We start from the raw sequence: 26,637 nt of genomic DNA, 5'->3' as shown, positions 1-26,637 counted from the left end.
TTTACACATTAAATTAAAAGCAAAACACTGGGACAAATATCCCCACAGTATTTCATAAGATAATTCTCTAAATGCTCCCAATGAATGTGATCATTCATATTCAGTTTTTGTTCTTCCTGAGCTATGTGAATAGTGGACTCAACTCTCCTTTTCCTTATATGGACACATGGTACTCTCAGGGAAAGTCTTTTTGAACTGTGCAAACCAAGTTACCTAAGGACAAAGAGTATGAATGTCCAAGTCCAGTGAATGACTGGAATAAAGACTCCTTTTAATAAGGGATGCTAATTTAAATTGAAATTATTTGTGTCTTTCTGTACAGGAAAAAGTAATTTTTTTCAAAAATAAACCAAATTGGCCGGGTGCGGTGGCTCACCCCTGTAATCCCACCACTTTGGGAGGCTGAGCCAGGCAGATCACTTGAGCTCAGGAGTTCGAGACCAGCCTGGTCAACATGGTAAAACCTCATCTCTACTAAAAATACAAAAATTAGCCCAGCGTGGTGGCACATGCCTGTAGTCTCAGCTACTAGGGAGGCTGAAGCTGGAGAATCATTTGAACCCAGGAGCCAGAGGTTGCAGTGAACTGAGATCACGTCATCGCACTGCAGCCTGGGTGACAGAGCAAGACTCTGTCTCACAAAAAAAAAATGTTGGGGAAAATATTTTCACGTACTTGAGAAGCTCCTGTGGACTTTACTCTTGCAATCGTCATGCGCGAGTGGCATTTTAGTACCGTGTTTGTGCACTCCTGGCAGGCTGGCCCTCCATGCAGCACAGCACACACACAAGGTCTCTGTTCTCTATTTTTTGAAAAAAATGGAAATTTTATGTAGCTTTGGCTGCATCTCAAAAACAGCTCTTTCTCATTTTTGTTTTTCTAAATAGCAAGTTAGATTTCTAATCCTATTCTCCCCAAATGTGTGCTTTCTTTTAAGAACATATGTGGGCCACATGTGTTCCTAATTAACGACACTGAATAAAACCCAATGAACTTTGTCCTCACCTTTCAGTCATCACTGCTCAATTTAAAGACTGGTCCTTACAGTCTCCCACTTAGAAGCAGGTCAGAAGACTTCACCATTCGAGTCCCTTCTTCCTGGGCCAGAATTGAGGATCCCCGGTTCACTGTCCCACTGGGCTCCAGCGATCCCCCGGCCTCTGCAAGGGGAGCTCTGTGCCAGGCACTCCTCTCTGCTAATTCCCTCTGACAGCTAATGAAAGATGGGTGCGGTTGCCAGGGCAACGCTTCCTCACCAATGCACTGCCATGAAGATATGGAATGTCTAATCTAAAAATACTCTTGCTCTGTTGGCTGTTTTCAGGCTGATAAATTCAGAAAATATGACTTCTTCAATGCCCCATTCACTTAACCTGTCTTCTCTGACCAAACAAGATTGCTGAACTTCTCATCCCCATCCCTGTGTTTCAGGACAGGAGCCACATCCTGGTCTCTTTAACCCTGGGCCACCTGGGAAGAGGAGGCAGACAGGCCAGGCTGAGAGCAATGCTTTGTCATTTTAAATACACTTTATTTTGAAATAGTTTTAGATTTACAGAAAAGTTGCACATGTAGTATAGAGAGTCCCCTTGAAAGGTACCAACCTATAGACCCAACGCATTTACCCCATAGGCCCTGTGCCTGCTTCCCCAAACACTGAGCATCTCACACAGCCACGGCACATTCGTACAGCTAGGAAGTAACCCTGCCACGTGACAGTTAGTGGAGGGACAGCCTTTATTCGGGTTCCTCCAGGTTTCCCACGAGCGTTCTTTTTTCTGTGCCAGGATCCTGTCCTGGACTCCCTGTTGGACTCAGTCATCGTATCTTCTGGCTGCTGTGTGGCAGTTTTCCATTTTCCTTGTTTTTCATGACCTGGACCCTTTTGAAGAGCACTGTAGTTTGTAGGCTGTCCCTTAACTTTGGTTTGTTTGCTGTTTTCTCATGATTAGACTGGGGCTGAGGGTTTGGGGAGGACAATCCCCTGGTGAGGTGCTTCCCTGTCCCATCATATGGGGGACACAGAAGAGGGACAGGCCTCCTCACCAGCGATGTAAACCTTGATCCCGTGGGCACCGTGGTGCCAGCCACATCTCGCCACTGCAAACTCACCTGCCTTCCCTTTCCACATGCGGTTCTGCAGGAGCGAGTGCCCAGGGAGCCAGCAGTCAAGGAGACAGCAGCTAATCTCCACCCTGAGGAACGTCTGTGTGTACACTGTAATTCTTCCACAAAAAATACCTATCCCTTCTCCCCGATGTATTTACTTACTCAATCATTGAGCTACATCAGCATGGGCTCACATAATTACTTTGCACTTTGGGTCACCATCCAACGCCACATTATTTCTTTATTAAGGTGGACAGTAGCCACAGGGCTTATTCTGGCCCCCACTGCGTAGCTGTCACTCCTTTCTCTGGCAGCCGGAATCCTGGTTCCCACTAGGTATGACTGCTTCCTTATGTATTCAATCTTGTACACGCGTACAGTTCTTTCAGGATTGTTGAAATACCGTTTTCAGTCTACTTTGCTTTTTGAAAAATGTCTTTCCCCACCATGTCCTTAGCTGTGTGTAGTTACATGCAATTCAAAACAATAAATGCATTGCTTTCTTTATGTTTGGATTAAAATAGGAACCATATCTTGAGGAATTCCCTGAAAAGCCTGACTTTAATTATCTCTGGTGTTGGCTTCTCCTCCCCTAGACTGGTCTGATGTCATTCACACATGTGGCTTCCCCTTTCCTGAGTGGGGCAAACGGTTTCCCCTGATTCTTCCTCCGTGTTTCTTAAAGGCAGTTCCAGTGGCATCATCTGGGTCCTTGGCGTCTCCCTCTGTAGGCATGGACCCTGCTTCTGTGGGTAGAGCTGTGTTAGGAGACAGGCAAGAGTGAGGGTGTCACCTCTGTGTGGGGCTACTCCCGTCTTATTCGGCCTCCTCAGTTCTGTTTTCTGGCCAGGGGACAGCCTACTTTCCAGCTACCTTCTGGGTCCCAGATCCTCCATGCTGGGGGCTCCTCCTGTCTCCCAAATACATCTAGGCGATTTGGAACACAAGTATGTGAGCTAGCAGACAGTCTAGCTCTTTCTCTCTTTGTTGTGGATCTCCTCTCTACGTTCAGATTTTGGAACCGGAGTCAGAAAATGTCAAGTTCTTCATGTGACATGTGAGGCATTGAGGGCCCGGAAAGTTTATGTTTATGGAAAAACTCAGAGGGCTGAGGAGAACATGGCTACTTACAAAGAAGCTGAATTGGCCTTGAACCAACCAGAACTTGATGAAGGGAGAGGTGGGGGAGTGGGGTGAGTCCCTTTCTTGGAGGACAGAGATTTCTAATCATGGCAGCACAATATAAATTTCATCTTGAAATTCTTGAATGACATCAACCCATATTCCCAAAAAGCTTAAAATTAGAGTTGCCTGTGTTACTAGAATATTTATAATCTGGGACCATTGGCTCTGGTTTTCTGACCTGCCCAGGGCGCAGCCGGGAGCTCTTAGCCACAGAACATAGCATGACCTACCACTTATAGCCGTGGTGTCTCAACTTGGATTTTCTTCCCTAGAACCTTGGTTTTGGATCCAGTGCTAAAAGTCACCCTCAAAAAACAGACAAGAGGTGTTTAGAATAGTCTCAGAAGCCAACTAAATCTAAATTTGGTTATTCCATTCTCTTCGGTCATTACTTTTGTTAAGGTGGACAGTGTGCAGACTGTGGGACGAGAAGGGTGCCTTGTCCTGAGGGTTCCAAAGAACTTCTTGTTTCCCAAACATTCCTAAGCTGTTTACAATGTGAGTCTTAGGGCAAGGGCTGTAGACAAGGTACTCCCCTGCTGTAAGCGCATCTGCATTGGTCTTCAGCAGTAGAGGAACATTCACGATGTGAGTTGTTTTGTACAAAACCAGCTAACAAACCCTGGGGCGAGCTGCTTTTCATCACTTTCTTTAAATCCAGAGGAAAACAAAAGCACCCCTTTGGATGGGAGCGGAAGGTCCCTGGGGCCACGTTCACGGACGTCTGTAACATTGCTGTGGAAATGAGCAGGCCGCCCCAGGAAGGACAGGGCCTGTATTCCTGGGTGTTTATCTGGACACTTTCCTTCTTGGAGGGAATCCCTCTCTCAGTGACATCATCTGTTGCCTGGGAGGGACAGGGCCTCATCCCTCCCAGGCCGTCCCAGGGCGGCTGCTGGGGATGGTGGCTTCACAGACTGTGTTTCACAGCCCTTGTCATTGCCCTCCCTGGAGCCACATAGCCAGGCAGGTGCCCGCCCAAACACAACGGTGCTGGGCCTCCCCAAACACGGTGTCATCTCCAGCACTAAGGAGGGGTGGGTAGAGCGAATCTTCGGGAAGACGGTTCTCTCCGCACTCAGTGTGTGTCTTGCGCTGAACCAGGTGCCATGGAGTTTACAAAATTAAACACCATCCTCCCTGCCTCAAGGACCCCAGTGCTGGCAGTCTGGAATCCTCCTGGGGAACCACGTGCTTCTGCCCCTGGTTTCAGGCCCTGCTGCCTGCAGTTAAGGTCACAGCACATCCCGCCCCACCGGAGCTCTGGCTGCCTCTGTCCCTGCACCTGTCCCTGCCCCTCACCTGCCCACTTGGCTTCAGCCGGTGGAGGGTTTTCCTGGGTCTCTGTGGCCAGCAGCCTGGGCGGAGCCCCAAAGGGGCTGCTGTGTTTAAATCACAAGCAGAAAAATCCTGGGGCTCAAAAATCACTAAGATAAAGGAAAAAGTCAAGCTGGGAACTGCTTGGGGCCAACCTGCCTCCCATTCTATTCAAAGTCACCCCTCTGCTCACTGAGAGAAATGTAGATCTGACTGTCTCCTTTGCAGAGGCTCATCAGAAACTCAGAAGAATGTGACCATTTGTCTCATCTACCCGTGACCGGGAAGCCCCCTCCCTGCTTCCAGTCTTCCCACCTTTGCTTGGAGTTGTCTTGCCTTTCTGGACCAAACCAATGCTTGTCTTCACCAAACCAATGCTCATCTTATCTATGTTGATTGATGTCTCATGTCTCCCTAGAATGTATAAAACCCAACTGTGCCCCAACCACCTTGGACACATCTCGTCAGGGCCTCCTGAGGCTGTGTCATGGGCACCCATCCTCAACCTGGGCAAAATAAACATGCTAAATTAACTGAGACCTGCCTCCGATTTTCGGGGTTCATGCTATCATCTGCCATGTAAAATCATTCTGTTGTGAAAAAAGAAAAATGTCCTGATTTTGTTGAGAAAATGGGGCAGTGGGAAAGCCGTTGTGCTCTTTTCATGAGCAGGGTCACCGTGGGGCCCATGGCAGAGCTCTCACTCCGCTCTCTCCTCCGCAGCTCTCTACGGCGTTCTGTTTGAGAAGAGCAAGGAAGCTGCCTTCGCCAATTACCGCCTGTGGGAGGCCCTGGGCTTTGTCATTGCCTTTGGGTACAGCACATTTTTGTGTGTGCGAGTCAAGCTCTACATTCTGCTGGGGGTCCTGAGCCTGAGCGTGGTGGCGTATGGGCTTGTGGAGTGTGTGGAATCCAAGAACCCGATCAGACCTCACACTCCAGGACAGGCGAACCAGGCAGAAGATAAAGAAATACAAACAAAAATGTGAGAGCAGTGAGGTCCGAGGAGGATGAACTCAGAAAGCACCAGCCAGAGAGTTTTCTTAGAAGATGCCTCAGGACATGGAGCGGCTCCTCATCACCATCTCAGTACAATTTGGCCATTGTGATAATATCATATTATTTCACTCTTTATGTACTTTTTTCTATCCTAACAAATTTTTAGTCTACCGTCTTATCAACAGAGATCAAGTGTGTACATGAATGTATCAGTTAATTTAATTTTAGATACAAAAGAAAAAAGTACAATCAGCCAATTAGAATTTGCCTGAAATCATAGACTCACCCTAGTTTTACTGCTGTAGTTGTTTTTAAGAATTGAAAGACTGCTTAAAACAGTAGACTAACCCCACAATTTTACAAATGGGCAAACTTTCTTTTTTTTTTTTTTTTTTTTCTGAGACAGAGTCTCACTCTGTCGCCCAGGCTGCAGTGCGGTGGTGCGATCTCAGCTCACTGCAAGCTCCGCCTCCCGGGTTCATGCCATTCTCCTGCCTCAGCCTCCTGAGGAGCTGGGACTACATGCGCCCACCACCACGCCCAGCTAGTTTTTTGTATTTTTAGTAGAGACAGGGTTTCGCCATGTTAGCTAGGATGGTCTCGATCTCCTGACCTCACAATCTGCCTGCCTCGGCCTCCCAAAGTGCTGGGATTACAGGCATGAGCCACCACGCCTGACAACAAATGGACAAACTTTTAAGCTCCTAACTCTACTTGGATTAAAACCTCATACATTTTACAAAGGGGTCCTGACAAGTCAACTGACTCAACCCCACAGAGTCAGGGGGTGACAAAGTCAGACTGGGGCTCAGGATTCCAGAAACGTGTGGGATCTGTGTTGCTAAATAAAAGCAGTTGTTCAATGGACTCACCTGCCCAAGTACTGTTGTGCTAAATACTCACATGGACACACACACACGCTTCATCACATCAGTGCTTTAGCATGCTGTGGCCTTCGCAGATCTTTGAGAGCATTTCACACTGAGATGCTACACATGTCTGTTAACATGGAAAACAGCACCGGGCATGGGTTGGGTGATATTTGCCCGTCTCAGTCACCGTCTGGTCCGTTGACACCTGGTCTCTTCTCTCACTTGTTCCTCCTAGCAGCGCTGTCACCTGCCCATCTCCAAGGCTTCTTTCCTGTCCACTGCACTCGGGTCCTCAGGCCCTCCCCAGCCCTCCCCTATCACTAGCACCCACCTTGCCCAGCCCCCACCAGCCGTCCCCCTCCTCCTCCCCTACAACCCACCCTCCCCGGCCCTGCCCCTGCCCCCAAACCCCTCCCCAGACCCCTTCCTGGCCCCTTCCCGACCCTTCTTGGCACCCCCTGCCCTCCCACCACTCCTGGGCCCTCCCTGCTCCACCCACCCTCCCCCTACTCCCGGGCCCTCCCTGCCCCCTCAACTGCCCTCTCCCCACTCCCCGCCCTCCCTGGACCTGCTTCGCCCTCCCTGGACCCTCCCCAACCCCCTCACTCCTAGGACCTCCCTGGCCTGTGTGCCTGGAGCTTGGGTTCTCTTTTGTCCTTTAACCCTAAACTGCTTCCTTCCCCTTCCCCTTCCCCTTCCTCTTCGGTTCACACTGAGGCTTCTTCTAGACCTTCTGGGTCCTGTCTGTGGCTCTCCCACCTGCATATTGTTCGTTTATTGTTTCTACGAGTGTCTCGTCCTCCTGGAACTTCAGCTTTCCAGCGTCTAGTACACAGCACTAGCAGGTGCTTCATATGTGCGGAAGGAAATAGGCCTCTCTGTGAAATTCCAAATGCTTCCTTCACTCACCCTCATTCATTAGGACGCTGGCCGCCTCTGGCTGTGGAAGGGGTAGCAAATGCCTCCTGGCCCTGGCCCTTTCTCCTTCCAGTCAGTGTCAGCCAGGTGCCCAGATGGGCAATGATCAAAGGCAGAAAAAAGTGCAGCTGCCATGAGCTAATGTTTCCTGGCCTCTCGAATGTCACCTCTCAAGCTGCCCCATATCAAGCTGCACATTTTCTTCTACCTGTTAGAATTCCCCCAATAGCCCAGTTTCTCTGACCACCAGCAGCCTTCTTCTTGTCACCCAGACTCACGTTCCCTTCATGTGCCACTCTCTCCCCGACCTGGCTGATCAAGGAGGAGGCCCTGCCATTCCTCCCCCAGTCTTCAGATCCTCCGCCTCCATTCCACTCCCTCTCGGTTGCTTCCTGGTTCACTGTCCTCCCTGTAGGGCTCATCCTCGCCTCCATCAGGGCTGTTGAGAAAGGGATTTTGCTAAACACAGGACACTTCACTCTCCAGTGTCCGTCGAAAGAGCACAATCTTACCCCCTGGCCGGGACAGTCCAGGCCTCCGTGAGTTAATCCCAGCTGCCTCTCTAGCCTTCCGTCCATTTCACAAGACTTCTCTATCCAATGCTTCTGTTAAATACCGAGGTCCTTCCCTTGTGGGCCCTTAGCTCATGCTGCTCCTGTGTCTCTATCCAAACCACGTTTACCCTCGCAGACCCACTGGAATGCTGTTCAAACTCTTTGCAGGTTTCAACCATCTTCCTAAAGCTGGGCCTCTGCACTCTCTAATCCCTGCCCTGCTTTGCCCTCCCCTTTCCCCCTGTGTGCCATGGACTGCCTGGCGCCATCCCTGTCTGTGGGATCCATGGCCTTCTTGCCTGGCGCCATCCCTGTCTGTGGGATCCCATGGCCGCCATGCCTATTTGTGGGATTCATGATGACCTTTGCAGCTCCCACAATAGGGTCATGTCAAAAGGAATCAAGACTGGTGAGGGTATTTGTGTAGAGGGCCTTCACTGAGGGCGAGGTGACATGTCGTGTCTTCTCCATTTGGAGGTTTAGGATTTTGTAAATTGATGATGGGCACTCCCGGTGCTCCTCAGGGTAAGTCTTATTTGGAACTGGTCTTTGGTTTCTCAGTCTGCTCAGAGCATTTTGAACCCTATAGACCCTAAGTCAGTAGGAACTCCTTAGACCTGTGGGGGTAGTGAGGCCTTTGCAGAATGTCTTGGAGACAATGAACTAGGCCTGCTCATGAGGTGTGTGGGGCACTAAGGAGTGAGTTCTGGGCCAAAGGCTGGAGGGAAGGACCCAGAGCTGAGAGGAGTTGGAAAGTGCATGTGCACGTGTCCAAACCAGTGTGCGTCTGCGTAGCTCCAGCCGGCCGTTCAGAAGTATAGTGGAGCAGGGCAGTCTCTCCAAGTGCTCCTGGGACAGAGAGCTTTGCTAGTTTACAGGATCATCAGAATTCCGCTCAGAGACTGAGCCATAATCGGGTTCTGCTGCTGTCGATGCTTACAGGAAAGTGCCAGGCTCTGTGTGACAGGAGCACAAGCCTCCTCCGAGTCACTGGAGGGGTTCAGTCGAGCTCGACGGGGGGTCTGGTTGTTGGGTGTCCATGAGGAGCGGCCGGCTGGAGCTACGCAGATGTCTTCAGCACACAGCACTTCCCCACTGCTGTGTACCTGAACAGTGACTTCTCTGGACAGCCAGGCTCTCCCTGAAGGTGGCCGGTGGCATTGGGAACTTTTCTGATTTCTTCATCCTTTGCATTTTGGAACTGAAGCATTGGTGGATGTGCCCAAGTGCCCTGGTGAGAGCCTAGAGAAGGAGAGCAAACGAGATTCCGACCTCTTCCCGGTCCCGGTCCCGGGGGAAGGGTGTATGGCTGGGTCCCTGGGCCATATCAGTATTGCCAGCCCAGCATGTACTTAGTTGGAAAGCTGCCCAGTAAAGGGACTTCAGAGTAAATTTTTGGGGTCTCCAGATAGCATTTATTTCAATCAGATCACCTAAACACCACAGAAAAAAAAGTTTCTCCGGTTTTCGCGTGACTGCTAGTGCGTCCAGGTCACTTTGATCGCAAAACCTCTAACCAGTCTCCAGGTTAAGGGTCCAATTTGTGAAACTCTTAATAGGAGCCTCCCTTTCCATTGTGTCAGAGTAAATTAGTTAACCTCGCTCTTTTTCAGTATTCAGTGTGTAAAATGGGAATATTCCTACTTCACAATAATTAAAACTGTGTGTATCATAAAATGCTGTCAAGAGCTATGCAATGGAGCAATAAGAACAGCCATTCCCTAGACCAAGCTTAAAATACAGTGCTTCTTAGTCAATCCCTAAACTGCAATGAGCTCTTCTAAGCTTTCATAACATGTCACTCATCAGTCTTAAGTTTCCATGGCCCAACTCCCAGGACTCAGAGACAAATACGCACTGTTTTTACTTGATCGGAGATTTAATGAAGGCAAGGTTTTGAAAAAATATAATGTATGCCACAATATATTATGCACAATTTTCTAAAATCTAAAAATTTGTCTATAAGAAAGCCCTTAAATATAGAAATTAAAAAGTTAAGAGGATATGATGAAGAGACAGGGAGGGTGCCGCTGACCCAGATCTGTTTCCAATCTGCAGTTACTATCGCATTCTATGATTAGAGCTTACTGAGCTTCCTGGCAGCCACGGCAGAAAAATAAATGCAAATTATAAAATAGTCAGTTTTGATAAAAAGAGACCTGCCAGCATCAGCAAAGAGATTTGTTTTCTAGGTGCCAAAATGTAAGGGGATTTTCATGTGGGTCCCCAGCCAAAAAGCATGGAACGAGTGTCGTGGACACTCTTCTCCGATGGGTTGTTATGGCTGATTGTGATTGTGATCTTTGATAACAGCAGTGCTCCCATTGGAACGTGATTCTCTGAACGTGTGTGAGCAAGGTCTGCTAATGAGACCAGGAGTGTGCACCCTCCTGAGATGAGAGCCTTCCACGCCTGGGCTCGGGGGCCTCTATAGCACCCGCTCAGCCTGGGTCTGTTTAGTCAGTGAGGCACAGCCATCGCTACATTACCCCAGTGAAAGCCGTGACACCGAGATAGGTAACCCACAGGAGAGCTCCAGCGCACTGAGGTGTCTGGCCTTTGTAAAGGTACTTGAGTCTGTTCTAGCTTCACAGTCAAATAAGAAACAGACGTTACTTTTTCTTCCCAAGTTCATTTCCAGGCCCAAGTCAAAACTGCCAGAGTCCCTGGGGTCCCACTCCAGTCCCTCTGGAATGTTCTTTCTCTCAGAAGTTCCCGGCCCACCTTCTCCTAGGGTCCCAAGGACAGATTACACCAGCTGAAAGAAGGCCTGAGTCTGGGGCAGGAATCAGGAAGCTTTGTCTTCCTTCCTCCTTCTTCCGTTCCTCCCATGGGGTCAGCGCCCTGGAAGGGGCAGGAAATCCAGAAGGAAGCGCGTGTGCGGTGGGAATGGTGCTTGAGAGAGCTGCAGGTGCCATGGGGCCAGCCACACTCCTTCCCCAAGACCACCTGCCCAGGCCACTGCTTGGCCAGACCAGCACGCAAAGGAGCAGTGGCTGGGGACGTGGTGCCCTGGTGGACAGGGGCTATCACCATGGCCTCAAGGAACGTGCATGTGCAGAGAACAGTCCCCATGAGGAAAGACAGACGCTGCCGTGGGATTCCCCTGGTGACTGTAAAGCCCCGATCCTACCCACGTTGCAAATGTCCCACTCCCTGCTCCCTCCAGCCTGTGCCTGACTCACCATCCTTGTCCGGAGAGCGTCCGTCTGACTCCCAACGCAAGGGTCCCTCCCTGAGTCCCTGACTCCCTCCCTTTCCTTAGTCCTCTGACTCCCAACGCGACGGTCCCTCCCTGAGTCCCTGACTCCTTCCCTTTCCTTAGTCATTCTGTTTGCAAAAATAAGACAAAACAAAAATCTACAGAGGCGTTCCACCAGTCTGCTTTGGAAGGTAAAGTCTCACACCAGGAACGCAAAGCAAGCTATTTATCTCCCATGACGCCTCCGTCTGCCTGTCCTGATGCGTGTGGGCAATAGGAAGCCTCCTTCCTCAGGGAATACTTCTTTCCTGCCCATTGCTGGCAGGGCGGGGTTTGCTTCATCTCCAGCCATGGGCCTACAAGGGCACCAATGATAGGGTGGGCCTTTGAAAATATGACCCTGCAACCCAGAGGGTTTACCTGTTCAACTTGGAAGTGTGCCCGTGGGCACCAGTGTGTTTGTGGGCACATCCGATGAGCTGCACAGTCCACACACTCAGCTCCAAGGAGAGCACAGCGGCCTTGAAGAGAAGCAGATTCGGGCACATCACACTCTGTACGGAGCCATGGATCTCACTTGGCCTCCAAGTGCAGGAGAGAGCCCCACTCACCATCCCTGTCCCTCCTTCCCAGGCCTTCCCGCCAGGCCAGCCCCCTTCGAGGGCCCTCCCCTCACTCCTCCCTCACCTGCCCAGTCCTGCAGAAGGCAATTGTGATTTCTGTTCTTGCAACAACCTTTCCTGAGACCTCATCTATCTGTTCAACTTCCATCCTTAACCCCGACAAATTCCAAGCAGGTCTCATTCTCATCACACAAGAAAATTATCTAATAAGCTAATATTATTAGATAATAAACTCTGAAGCTTGGAGAAAGGAAGGTGTGATGAAGCCTGGGTCCCTGTCCCTGAGGGGTCCTGACACTCTGGGCCCCGCCCTGAATCCATGACTGGCCTCCCCTTTGTGAGGAGAGCAGGCCTTGCATCATCAGGCAACAAGCGCTCCCTCCAGCCTCCCGCTCATTTCAGTTGGGCGCTGCAGCTGCTGCACAGAGACCCACAGAAGCCACCCTCAGAACCAACACCCAGTGAGAAGGCCTGACCTGTGTTCCTCCACACCAAACCAGGTGCTGGGGTAAGTCTAGGAGGTGACATGCAGGATGGGAGGGTGGCCCCCCACACACCATTGTCTCAGGACCAGCCCCTTCCCGAGAGCACAGGGGCCGGGGTCGCTAGGAGCAGCGAGTGTGCATTGGGACCCCCAGGGGCAACTGGTAGTCAGCCTTTCATACTCCCTCAAAGGAAAAGCAGTCCAGGGTTGTGTGAAGTCAGGTAATTTTCAATCCAAAAAGTTCGTATGGTGTCCAGTGCCTCCCGTGTGCTGAGGTGCCAGTTATATAAGGGGGCATGAAGTAGACCCAATTCTGAGACTGAAGTTACCAAAGGAGGGGAGTGTAAGTGAAATGCATCCCATAGTGGGTACAGGAAATTCCACTGAATTCAAAGTCAATTGAATGGCCACTGTGTTCTGGGAACTATGACAGATGCTAGGGTTATGAGACTGAACTGGATCATCTGAGAAACACACATGGCTGTAATTTAGGGCCGAGTATAATTGTTTCCATAGGGTAAGTGTGAAGTGGTGTGGACCCCATAGGGGGAAAAGAGAATCCCCCCAGTGGGGGAAAGGAAGGGCTTTGAGGAGGAGTGGGCATTCATGCTGGGCTTCCTGGCAGAGGTGGGCTTCCATCGGCAGAAACTCAGGGGCTCTGGAGGCCTTTGAGGCTGAGGAGGGTGGGCTGAAGCACTGGGCTCCTCTTGTCACATGCGAGCGGGAAGCAGGCTGTGACAGACCTAACAGTGACCGAGGATGGGTGTAAGGCCCTGAGTGCATGCCGGCCTGTGGCCTCCACACCGCAGGCAGAGGTCACGGTGAGGGAAGAGACCACACCTGCCCATCTCCCATCTGCAAAGGGGCAAAGTCAGCTCTCCCAACTTGGGCTAGTGATGGCGTTTGCATTTCAAGCAGCTCAGTCTACCCCAGGTTTGTTGGAAATGAGGCTACTATGGGTGTCTCGGAGCTGAGCATACACATGGGACGGTTTGACCTCCGTGACCTTAGAACTTTCTTAAGAAAACAGAACTTTCCTGTTAATTAATAGAAAAAATAGTGCATGGTCTCTGGTTTGATAATAAAATAATTATTTTGTGTTTCAAGTGATACAAATTTTTATTCAAAAGAACATTTATGTAGGAAGTTTTTTTAAGTTGGTCAACTCAGAAAACAGGACTGTCTCATCTATAATTGGGGTGAGAAGCATTCTACATTCCATATAAACCGTAAGCCACAGCTGTCAACTACGCATCAGGATAGGTGGCCGGCAGGATGTTGACCATTTACAGTCCAAGTGCTTGAGGGTGATTCATCTCCACAAATTTCTTCACTGACCTAGAACAATCCTGCACAAGCCTTGCGGCTACTGCTTGTTTCCACCCAATAAAGGTGGGATATTTTGTGCGTCTGCACCAAGCTTGTCCAACCCGAAGCCCTTGGGTCTCATGTAACCCAGGAGAGCTTTGAATGTGACCCAACCCAAATTTGTAAACTTTCTTAAAACATCATGAGTTTTTTGTGATTATGTTTTTTGTTTTTAGCTCATCAGCTGTTGTTAGTGTGAGTGTATTTTATGTGTGGCCCAAGACAATTCTTCTTCTTCCAATGTGGTCAGGGAAGCCAAAAGCCTGGACACCCCTGGTAGACAATGTAAATCAAAGAAATTGGCCAAGGCAAATCTAAATCATTTAAGAAGTTTATGTGCCAAGGTTAAGGACGCACCCAGAAAAAAGAACACAGAACCACAGGAAAAGGCCGTGGCTTATGCTTTTTCCCCTGAAGAGGGTCTGGGGACCTTAATAAGTAAAGGGAAAAGAGTGGGTATTGTGGGAAAGAGGAAGAAAAAAAAAAAAAGGAGAGTCGATAAGAGGGAAGCAGTTGCAATTTTTTGAATCTTTGGTCAGCATCCACTGAATATACATTTTATAAGTGGGGCGGGGAGAGGAGCAGTCGCTTAGCATTCATCTTGCTCAGTGAAACTTCATTTTTATATAAAATGAAATAAACATAGGACAGAGGATGCCATCAGCTATGCATTTGCCTCAGGTAAGCGGAGGGATGACTTTGAGTTCTTTCCTTTGTCCCGTGCCTGTGAAGATGAGTTATCATTTCACATTGCCAGGGTGAAATTCAGCAGAGCTGTTCTTGGGTAAAGACATTGGAGCCCACCAGGAATTCCCTTGTGAGGGAGGTCTGTATGTAGCTTTTTCATCTTTGCAGCCATCTTATTTAGGAGTAAAACAGGAGGCAGGTTTGCCTGATGCACTTCCTGGCTTGACTTTTCCCTTTGGCTTGGTGGGTTTGTGGTCCTGAGATTTATTTTCCTTTTACAACAACTCACTTCTAAATTTGGAACTCACTGTGCTAAGCTGTGTAGAACAACAGCTGTGTGTATGAATTGTAATTCACACCAAGATGACATATAGGTTTTTACATATTTATGGCTTGGCTACATGAGTGGTTACTAACAGTTAAAAAGTGAAGGAAACCATATCTGCACAAGAGAAATGGAAACATACAGGTTATGTATGGTGAATCGCCAGGAATTCCAAGTAAAGCAGGGAAATGCTTTTGTAGTTAATCTCTGAAATCCTAAAAGTATAGGTCTTTTTATATAAAAATGTACAGTTTTCTTTCTATCTCTTGCATACGAAAGAGGCAAAGACCAGCATTGCCTATTCATTGGCCGATGTCTTCTTCGGTTCTCTATGGTGGTGAAAACTCCTTTTACAGTATCTAGTATCAAGGTCACTTAAGAAGGGCCCCTCTCCTTGACCCCAAAATATTTTCTCCTCATTTCAGTTCGATGACAACTGAAATTCCTGGTGTTGAATCACATGGTTTAACACTTCAGCTGGATCCTGGGTCAAATGGAAAGTTGCTCTGGGGCTGTCTGTCCTTTAAGTAGCGAATGTGCCAAAAAGATAAAATGTGAAGAAAAAGACTCTTAGTTATTTTTGTAGAGTCTGTCTTGGACGGAAGAAAGCACCAAAACTAGGAGCTGTTGGCTAAGGAGGCTGCTGTCCCTGGGAGCCGCTCTCTCCTACTGCATCCTGTTGTCCCTCAGTCTTCCGGGCAAACCAGTGGGCCCTCATGTAGGTATCAGGATTCCTGCAGTGATGGAATACATTATTTTTGGCTGACTTCTTTGCCATGGGACCCCATACACCCAGGAATATCATCAAGGTATGGAAAAGGGGGGCTCTTCCCCCTTCCTATGCCAGGAGGCTGTGGCCCCTAAGAAATTGCATTGCTCCTGGTCATTAGAATGCTGTCTGTGCCCTGATGACATTGACTGGTGTTCTAACCCTTGAAGAGGGAAGAGCTGTGCTGGCTTCAAAGTGACTCTCTGTTGGCTGCATGGTGGAAGATGCTGTATGTGTTTCCTTGTTCTAGGTGTGTATGCAGTTGGGTTAAATGGTAGCTCAGCACTGAATGGTGGGTGGTATTTTCCTTCCAGGTGAGGACTCTGACCTTAGAAGTTTTCAGCAGGTGGCATTTCACAGTAACGGAGTCTGACATACACAAACAGAACATTCGCCTACAGTGCCTGCTCTTGTAGGCTGTGATGTGGCAACGAATCTCCAGGATCCCAGCGTTTACATCCTCTGAGCTTGGTACTGGGTTCTTCACCAGTGATAGTGAGATTCTGGGCAGGGCTTTCCCTACCTATGGAAACGGGCACAAGGGCCTCCACTGTCTGGGCGTGCACTCCCACCTCCCTTCCAGGACACTGGTTGGGGGAATAGCTCAGATGTGCTCTGCTTGCCTTCTGGAAGCTTCTATGTGGAAGTCTGACTGCACTCTCCTGGGATTCCCAGGCAGGGAATCTTTATATAGTAGGTCTCATTGACAAAAGAGCACTTTCAGTGTCTACAGTTCAAAAGGCCCAACCCTCTCTCTGTGGCCCCAGCCTCGTTAAAGACCTGCTCATAGAACCCCTCCCACGGACCACACCTGAAACACAGGCTCCCACCTCAGGAAGCTTTTGGCGGTGCAAGGTGGAGATCGTGACGTTGCTGATATAATCAGAAAGCTCCTTGGTAGTTTACATATTATTAGCAAAATTACACTTTTACCACTTCAGAGACTATCATGACTCAACAGTGTGACTTCCCAGTGAGGCTGAAAACCCTCACTGAGGCCCTGAAAACTCAAATACGGTTTGTCAACATTTTGAGATTATGTTGGATGACTTCTTTTCAGATAAAGCTTGTAGGCCCGGAGAGCTGTTTGAATTGGGCTGTTCTGTCTATGCTCAGGGTTAAGACTGGGTTGGTTACATTGACATGTGTTCCAGCTTCTGCCCCAAATAAGTGGCAAATACTGTGTAATAATTCATAATTTCACATTATATTTTTGTTGTAATATATTTGTATAGTAATTTGTATCATATTACATGTCCCTTTGTCTTTTAAATCTGAGTACTGTGAACCTAATTTAATATTCTCTAGATAATTTTAGTTATTGATTATAAGCTTTGGCTAATATAAATGGATGCCTTCAGGGCCTACCCAGGACCCAGCCTCTGCAACCAAGTGCCCTAGACCACTGTGGTTTTATGTGTTATTTGTATCTTTTTATGCTAGTGGTCGTTCTTGTCTGGTTCAGCACCATCTCACCAATTTCCCACCAGCACATCTGATGGATCATAGGCTAGAAGACCAAATATTCAAAGGCATATTTTATATTATATAAATGTTTCCATGTATATATATGTACATACACTCAGATGTCATATGCACACATGTGCACACGTGCACACACACACTGATTTAAGCACTGAGAGTAAAAGTGTAGAACTTACTTTATTTGTTCAAATGTCAGGTTAGTGATGTTTGTTTTCATTGGGAGTAGATATTCCACTGAATTTTGGGTTCAGAGCCAAGAGGGTTAAGTTAGCCATAAATCTCCTGGCTTCCAACCTAGAAAAAAGTTGTTATAAAAATGGAGGAAGAATTTTAGGCAGAAATGAGCAATGGAATGGGAATTGTGTATCTATATTACTTATACTCAGTATAGTTTTTCAATGGTTGAAATAAAAACAATGTACTGGCCAGGTACGGTGGCTCATTTCTGTAGTCCCAGCACTTTGGGAGACTGAGGCAGGTGGATCACCTGAGGTCAGGAGTTTGAGACCAGTCTGATTGACATGGTGAAGCCCCGTCTCTACTAAAAGTACAAAACATATTATCCAGGCATGGTGGTGCCCACCTGTAATCCCAGTTACTTGAGAGGCTGAGGCAGGAGAATCGCTTGAACCAAGGGAGGCAGAGGTTGCAGTGAGCCGAGTGCGCCATTGTACTCCAGCCTGGGGGACAAGAGCAAAAATCCATCTCTCTCTCTCACACACACACACACACAAAGAAAGAAAGAAAAGAAAACAATATACAACATGTTTTATTCCATTAATGTGAAGGAAAAGATGTAGCCCCTTGTTACCCTCCCTCCCTGCATTCTGGTGTGTTAGTTCATTCATTTATTCCACAAACTTGAGGGCACCATGTCCAGGAACACAGATCAAAAAGACAGCCCTGGCCTGGTATTTCAGCCAGCAAGGCAGCCAATGGACATTTCCCAAATCACATAGGCCTCGGGACCAAAATGGACAGTGAGGGAGGACGTTTGGGATGGAGGCTCAGCCAGAGACCCAGGAGGGCAGCAGAGGCATTCCCATGATCCCTTCTGCAGTGCGCAACACTGCAGCACGAGCTCGACAGCACCCCACTAGGCAAGCCTGCAGCTCAACTCCTTGTCCAGCTGGACCCAGTCGCTCCCCGGGTGTGCTGGGAGAACACAGGACGAGGCTGTTGTGCACCATCGCCCTTCCTGTTCCTGCACAAGTTCGCTTTCTAAGAGCTATTCAGTACAAATGAGTGTCATTTTCTCTTTATTTTCATGATTTTATTTTATTAACTGAAAAATAATTGTATATATTCATAGGGTACCTAGTGAAGTTTTGTCACATATATTGTATAGCGATCAGATCAGAGTAATTAGCGTATCCATTGTCTCAAATATTTATCATTTCCTGTGGTGGGGATGTTCAATATCCTTCTTCCAGCTATTTGAAACTATTATGTATAATACTACTGTTAACCCTGGTCACCCTGCAGTGGCATAGAGCACTAGGACTCCTTCCTCCTGTGTGACTGTGATTTTGTGTGCTTTAAAATATGTCTCCCTATGCCCCCTTCTCCTAGCCTTCCCAGCCTCTAGAATCCTCTGTTATGCTTGTTACTTCAATTAGATACACTTTTTTAAGCTTCTATATAGGAGTAAGAACACGTGGTGTTTAACTTTCTGTTCTCAGCTTATTTCACTTTACATAATGTTCTCCAGTTCCATCCATGATGACATGAATGACAGGATTTCATGCTGTTTTGTGGCTGAATAGTGATAAAGTGAAGTAAATATGGCCTGATAAGGGCTCTGTACTTCTATATTCGAGTCCTTGTGGATGAACCGTAACCCAACTTAATAGGTAGACAAGATTGCAACCCCAACTTAGAAGTGTGCACCTGTAACAATCGCTGAGTCCTGGCCAATCCCAGCAGCCGTACTTCAACCACTCACACAACTGCTGAGTGTTCAAACTGTGTTCAAATAAGGCAAACACCAACCTGTAACTAATCCAGCTGTTTCTATACCTCACTCCTGATTTCTATACATCGCTTTACTTTTTATATCTCTAAATTTGTTCTGACGACGAGGCACCCCTGGTGTCTGAATCTGCTGTGATTCTGAAAGGTGCGCGATTCGTGAATTGTTCGTTGCTCAACTAAACTCTTTTACGTTTAATTTGGCTGAAGTTTTTCTTTTAACAATAGTATTCCATTGTTAAAAGAAAAACCTTAGATAAACTAAACGTAATAGAGTTTAACTAAGCAAGAACTATTCACGAATTTGGCAGTCACCAAACCAGAATAGGTTCAAAGACCCCATACTGTGTCCGGGTGGATGAGAATTCATGGAGAGAAAAAGGAAAGTGAGGCGTGGAAAATGGAAGTGAGGTACAGAACCTCCTGGTCGTTACAGCATGGGGTTTGCCTTTTTTGAACATGGTTTGAGCAGCTGACCACCTGCAATTGGCTGATTAGTAGTGTGCTAGTCACTGCTTGTTGATTAGTACAAGAGTGGGTTATAGTCTGTTTACCCTCCCCTTAGCTGACAGCTCCCTGTGTATGAAGAATCCTTTAGACCCAACTTATAAGGAGGCAGCATTAGACTAAACTCAATAGAGCAGATACCACATTTCCCGTATCCATCTGTCCCTGGGTGGACCCCTGGGTAGATTCCAGGTCTTGGCTATTGTGACTGTACTGCAGTAAACACGGGGTGCAGATGCCTCTTGGATGAACTGTTTCCTTTCCTTCCGACAGATGCCCAGTGTGGGGGGGAGCTGCAGGATCATGGGGGGTTCTGTTTGTGATTTTATGAGGGGCTCCATGCTGCTCTCCACAGTGGCTGTACTGGTTTTCATTCCCACCAACAGTGTATAAGAGTCCCCTTTTCTCCACATCCTCGCCAGCCAGCCCCCTTCACTGAAAGAAGAAATAATAATACATAATTATGATATAATATTAATATATCTCATTAACTGTTATCACTGTGTTCTATATTTATTTAGTGTAGTATATAAGATATTACTGTTGTATACTAATCTGTATTTGGTATTAATAATACACTATTTAGCATATAAATTAAGCATATAATTAAATCAATTCCCTGCCATGAGTCATGGGTGGCATTGCTCATCCCCATCCTCCTTCCCAGCGATGGGAACTTTGTCCTCTCAGCACAGACCAAGGAAGAAAATCTGCAGGGAGAGCTGTCCTGTTACCATAGGGACGAGAGTCCCTCTGAGACAAGACAGTGGTTTTGCTCATTGGCTCAGCTGCCCTGTTCCAGAACAGGGGCTCAGCATCACTGTTGCAGAGCTAAAAATTGCACTGAAGAGGTTGTGGTCTTGTTTGTTCCAAACAGGCAGTCTCTACCCCACAGGCAGACTCCACCACTACAGCTAGGGTGATGGAACATCCTCAGGCAGCTTTAAAAACAGCATTTGCTTCCTTCAGAAGTGGGAGGTGGAACCATTTAACTGAAAAGAAGCATTTCCTCCCCTTTGTGTGGGCCTCGGGGGTCTCCTTCCCACCTCCGTCCCCCACCCTGGGATGATGGCCAAGCAGGCCACACACTGACCCACACCCCAGCCCGCACCCCGGCCCTCTTCACAGCCACAGGACAAGGTCCTGGCTCTCCCTCCCGTGCCAGGGGCTGCAGATGTGTCCCAGCTGACTTTAACAAACTGCACATGCTTCCCCCACACAAACTAACGACTGGCTGTGGTCAGCATCTTCATCTGAGAAAGGCAGGATACAAGACATCTGTAGTAGTTCCAAAAGGACTTTGAGAAGAAAAAGTTCTTGAGTACGCGTTGCTCTCTGGAGGACACTCCAATGGGAAGGCGGATGTATAGTCTAAATGGGGTCCCCAACCCGGCATGGCTTGTCTGGGCAGCCCTGGGAAGGGGCAAAGCCTCATGAACTACTCCAGGGAGGGCCGGCCACTCCTCTTGCTGCTGTGTAGAGAAGGAACTGAGGTTTGCAGACCCGCCCTGTCTCGGATGGACACTCACTGACCAGGCACCATGGAACCTGCAGGGGCCAGGCTGGGCCCCAAGAGCCAATTCCAGGGGAAGCAGGGCTCAGGCCAGGGCGCGCCAGGTCTCTAGAGCCTCTGATGTGACGTTCTCAAGGATAGGAAAAGGTGGGGGTGCCAGAGACTGCACAACATTCAGTCTGCAGTCTGGTGCGGTGTCCCCACATTGGTTTGTGAAATGGCGACCGAGCTTCCACAAGATTCGAGAGGGAGCTGTGATCAGATAAGTTTGGAAAACAGCGTAATTCTTGGCGATAGAAAAAAAGCATTTTTAACTTCGTTTAATCCAATATCCATGGTTATTCCACTCTGGATTTCCTCCTACCCACACATGCACACACATACACACACAGCACACACACAACACACACATAGATAACACACACAACATACAACACACATACAACGCACCACACACACAAGACATGCATAACATGCACATAGCACATACCCACAACACACACACAACACAAAACATACACACAATATAAGCAGCATACACACAACACACACACATACCACATGCAACACAACACACACACAACACAAAACTTACACACAATATAAGCAGCATACACACAACACACACAACATACACACACAGCACATACAACACACACAACACATGAAACACACAACACACATACATACCACATATAACACACAATACACATTCACATATACACACACAGCAGACATAGCACATACAACACACCACATGCAATACAACACACACTCATATACAACATAAAACATACAACGAATAGCACAAATATAACACACACCACATACAACACACGACACACACATGATGCATACAACACAATACACAATACACACACAACATAAACACACAGCACATACAACACACAAACTTATGCATACCACATGCAACACACAACACACACAACATAAATACATCACAAGCAACACACACTACTCATACAACATACACACAACACACAGCACACATACATGCTAGATGCAACACAACACACATGACACACATGCATGCCATATGCAACACACAATACACTCACAACACACAACATACACACAACACATACCACATGTGACACACAATACACACAACACGCACAGACAACACAGAAACAACAAACACACTCAATAGGCACAACATAGTCACACACACACACACACTCTGCTTGAAACACTTGTTAATAGCATGGAAAAGAGTTTGAAAGCATTACTGTAAACTGGGATGATTGAATTTTAATAACCATGATGGATTGATCAATTCTGTATATTCCTTGTCAAAGCAACAGCAACACTGGAGAGCTGTGTGTTCATTGCTGATGCTGCTTTGTTCACAGATCTTTGAGTACCACCACCCCAGCCTGTATCCTTAACGTTCCATCCGAGGCAAACTACACTGAGCAGCTGCCTGCAGGCCTGGGAGCAAGGTTACAGGAAGCAGGTGTCTCCATCCCTCCCTGGCGAGGCCGCCCAACATCAACGCTGGAGAAAAAGGTGGGTGGGCAAGCCAAGTAGTTCCTTCCTTCCTTCCTCCCTCCCTCCCTTCCTTCCTTCCTTCCCTCCTTCCCTCCTTCCCTCCTTCCTTTCTTCCTTCTTTCCCCTCCCCTCTTCCTTTCTTCCTTCTTTCCCCTCCCCTCTTCCTTTTTCTTTTTCTTTCCTCCTCTCCTTCCTTTCCTTCCTCCTTCCTGCCCTCCCTCCTTCCTCCTTTTCTACTCTTTCCTTCCCTCATATCCTCCTTCCTTTCTTCCCTTCCTCCCTCCTTCCTTTCTTGTGAAACCTTCACTGAAAGTACAGCATCTGTCAAAACATGCTTTTTATATCAATCAGAAATTTTCAAATACTATAGAATTTCCGCCAAGTAAGTTATTTATATCATTATGTGATCAATTTTGCATGAACAATACAAATAAAAATCACCTTAACTTGAAAATTTTGATGAGCACATTGTCTCAGGACTTTGAAATGCGTACATTTTTACCAAGAGGCTTTGACATTTTTTACCTTTTCTCTAGATCTTAATGAAACATCAGACTTCACCATCAGTTATGATCTTGTTAAGAATTATTCTGCTTTCCTTCTTTGAAGTTCAAAAGAATATTTCAAATCTGCATTTTATCTTTTAAAATGTGAGGCAAAATCTCCACATTATTATTTTAACTGAATAGGTTTTAAAAACTTAAGTTGTTCTTTTCGACTCTCTTTCTCACTAATAACCACTTATTTGAGTGACGTAAGCCTCTGCGCACCGAAACCCCTCCAGTGGGCCTGACAGGTCAGGAGGGTGCTTGGGGAACCACGGTAGATGCCTGGCCTTCTTAAATTTCTCAGGCCAATAGAACTCTTACTAATGTTATGACATCATTGTTTCACACCTCTTGTAACATACTTGAATTCATTTAACTAAATAAAAGTTGACATTCGTGTTTTGTTCTTAATCATGCTCAACATTTAGGCCAACAGGATATGCCGCAGATATGGGTCTGCAGGGACTCAGTCCTCAAAAGTCTGATGGAGTATTTGCAAACATTTTTAACATGTTACTAACACAATGCAATAGCAGGGTAAAATCTGAAGAATACAGATTTTATTGTTTGCATAGTATATAAGATATTATCGTTGTATACAATACTATGTATACAATATGTTGTATACAGGACAAGATGGATTTATTCTAATAAAGGGAGCAGAGATGGGTGCATCAGTGAAGAGACATGGGTGTCCGGTGAGACTGCACAGTGGAGGGTGGGCAGGCAGGACAGCTGGCAGCACTAGGTGCATGCTTTCATCAGAAGAATCTACTGGGTTATGGTCTTGACCACTCTCCTAACCTTTCTCAATGATCCATTCTTAGAAAAGAAAACCTCATTTGATGGAGGAAGATGAACCTTCAGGGGCCCTCTTGAAGCCACTGGTTTTTCGTGTTGATGAGACCACCCCGGCTGTGGTGCAAAGCGTCCTCCTGGAGCGGGGGTGGAATAAGTTTGACGAGCAGGAGCAGAACGCGGAGGACTGGAACCTGTACTGGAGGACGTCCTCTTTCCGAATGACCGAACACATCAATGTTAAACCGTGGCAGCAGCTAAACCACCACCCTGGAACCACCAAGCTAACCAGGAAAGACTGTTTGGCCAAACACCTGAAGCATATGAGGAGGATGTACGGCACTTCCCTGTACCAGTTCATCCCCCTGACCTTCGTCATGCCCAATGACTACACCAAGTTTGTGGCTGAATACTTTCAGGAGAGGCAGATGCTGGGCACCAAGCGTAGCTATTGGATTTGCAAGCCTGCTGAGTTATCTCGTGGGAGGGGGATACTAATTTTCAGTGACTTCAAAGACTTCATCGTTGATGATATGTACATAGTGCAGAAATATATCTCCAACCCTTTACTTATTGGCAGATATAAGTGTGATCTCCGCATCTATGTTTGTGTTACTGGCTTTAAGCCTTTGACCATTTATGTTTATCAGGAAGGGTTGGTTCGGTTTGCCACGGAAAAGTTTGACCTCAGTAACCTGCAAAACAATTACGCCCATTTGACCAACAGCAGCATTAATAAATCCGGGGCCTCTTATGAGAAGATCAAAGAAGTGATTGGTCATGGTTGTAAGTGGACGCTCAGCAGATTCTTTTCCTACCTCCGTAGCTGGGATGTGGACGATCTGCTTTTGTGGAAGAAAATCCACCGCATGGTTATTCTCACCATTCTCGCCATTGCGCCATCCGTCCCCTTTGCTGCCAATTGCTTTGAGCTCTTTGGGTTTGATGTTTTGATTGACGACAGCTTGAAACCATGGCTTTTAGAGGTCAACTGCAGCCCAGCCTTGACCTTGGATTGTTCAACAGATGTGTTGAAGAGAAAACTTGTCCACGATATTATTGACCTGATTTACTTAAATGGTCTAAGAAATGAGGGGAGAGAAGCCAGTAACGCCACACATAGAAATTCCAACATCGACGCTGCAAAAAGTGACAGAGGTGGGCTTGATGCTCATCACTGTCTTCCTTATGAGTCTCTTTCATTCACAAGCAGAATGTACAACAAGGATGACTCTGTGGTGGAGAAAGCTGTGAGTGTGCATCCTAAAGCTGCACCTGCCTCCCAGCTGGAAGGAGAGATGAGTGGGCAGGAGGATTTTCATCTGTCAACAAAGGAGATGGCACAAAGCAAGCCCAAGATACAGAGCAGGCACACGCGTCACAAGACACTCATGCCCTACGCGTCCCTCTTCCAGTCGCACTCCTGCAAGACCAAGACCTCCCCGCGTGTCCTCTCAGACCACGGCAAAGCTCCAGATCCCCAAGCAGGCAACTTTGTTCTTGTTTTTCCTTTCAATGAAGCGACTCTTGGAGCTTCCAGAAATGGATTAAATGTCAAAAGAATAATCCAAGAGCTCCAGAAACTAATGAATAAGCAACATTCCTAAGTGGTTAAAAATAAAATCAAGGAAAAGTGACATGGATTTTTAAAAACCAAGGATTCTTATCCTAGAGAAAGCAATAGTTCAAGTTCCTAACCTGTGCCACCAGCATGTTAACTATGTCATTGGAAATGAAGATGTGGCTGTATGTATAAATATAACAGCTCTGACAAAGCACAATATGTTCAAGTGGTGATTAAACTACACGACATCACGTTTATTTGCTCAGGTGTCTTGAAAGAATTCTACAAATACCACACAGCCTCCTACTGGTAATTGAATATGCTACGCTACAATTATGCTATGTATGTATTTAAACAGGAGAAAAAGATTATTCTAATATTTTTAAAGGATTATTAGGTGAAAACAGTATAAAAGAGGCCAGGAGTTAACTTTCTGTGTTTTGTTTAATCAACCATTTATTTGTGAAAATTATTTTGTTAACTTACAGATCAGACAATCATTCAGAGTGAGATAAATCACTGAAAGCCCTAATGACCCTGTTGTTTACAAATTCTGGGCCCTAAATCAGGCTTGGTACCAAAGAGCTCCCTGTGGGGGGCATCCGTCTGCTGTATTTAAATAGTGGCCCCCTTGGCCTTGTCACCGTTTGGTTACCATCACAGCATGCGAGGTCACGGCCTCCACGATCAAAGTATGCTGTCATTCCTGCCACATACATAAAAATTCCAGTAGGTTACTTGAAAACATTATTCCAGTGAAAGTAGTCAGACACAAAGGCCACATGTTGTATGACTCCGTTGATATGGAATGTCAGAACTGGCAAATCCATCGAAAGCAAATTGGTGGTTTAGGGGAGGGGTAATGAGGAGTGCCTGCCTGCTAATGGGTAGGGGGCTTCCCTTTGGGGTGATAAAAATGTTCTGGGACTATACAGAGGTGATGGTTGCACAACATGGGGAATTCACTAAATATCACTAATGGTACATTTTATGTTGTGTGTGTTTTACCACAATAAAAAAGTTAAAAGTTGGCCATGGTGGCTCATACCTTCGATCCCAGCATTTTAGGAGGACAAGGTGGGAGGATCTCTTGAGCCCAGGTGTTTAAGACCAGTTTGGGCAACATAACAAGACTCTTCTTACTTTAAAAAAAAAAAAAAAAAAGAAAAATTTTTTTAATTAAAAAAAAAAAGGTGGGGATGGGGAAGCGCAGACAGGCGTATCTCCCAGCAGGTTCCTGGGTGGGCAGGCCTGCTTGCAGGTCATAGCTGAGAAGAGCCATTTGAGGAGACCCACCGTGGACCAAGGTCAGAAGTCAGCCTGCAGG

At 47.0% G+C, this 26,637-nt stretch overlaps 2 protein-coding genes across 2 annotated transcripts in view; both read left to right on the top strand.

Moving 5' to 3' along the window:
* Positions 1-6,081, top strand: part of UNC93A (unc-93 homolog A) — a 41,150-nt gene extending 35,069 nt beyond the window's left edge. Inside the window, exon 9 of the mRNA XM_010374076.2 lies at positions 5,335-6,081. Within this exon, the coding sequence (XP_010372378.2) occupies positions 5,335-5,600 (266 nt within the window). The 3' untranslated portion in view covers positions 5,601-6,081. The remainder of the gene's footprint in view (positions 1-5,334) is intronic.
* A 6,075-nt stretch (positions 6,082-12,156) lies between these two features.
* TTLL2 (tubulin tyrosine ligase like 2) lies at positions 12,157-25,560 on the top strand. The gene is made up of 3 exons (XM_010374079.2): positions 12,157-12,287; positions 22,262-22,418; positions 23,776-25,560. The coding sequence occupies exon 3, from the start codon at positions 23,794-23,796 to the stop codon at positions 25,351-25,353; it is 1,560 nt and encodes a 519-aa protein (XP_010372381.1). The 5' UTR covers positions 12,157-12,287; positions 22,262-22,418; positions 23,776-23,793; the 3' UTR covers positions 25,354-25,560.
* Positions 25,561-26,637: the final 1,077 nt, after the last annotated feature.

This window comes from Rhinopithecus roxellana, chromosome 4 (genome assembly GCF_007565055.1).
Source record: "Rhinopithecus roxellana isolate Shanxi Qingling chromosome 4, ASM756505v1, whole genome shotgun sequence".
Lineage (NCBI taxonomy): Eukaryota > Metazoa > Chordata > Mammalia > Primates > Cercopithecidae > Rhinopithecus > Rhinopithecus roxellana.
Note: the sequence above shows the minus strand (reverse complement) of the source record. Positions and strands in the feature narration are given on the sequence as shown.

Bases quoted from the DNA above. Each gene is read 5' to 3' on its own strand.
- TTLL2 (XM_010374079.2), top strand. From the start codon at position 23,794: ATGGAGGAAGATGAACCTTCAGGGGCCCTCTTGAAGCCACTGGTTTTT.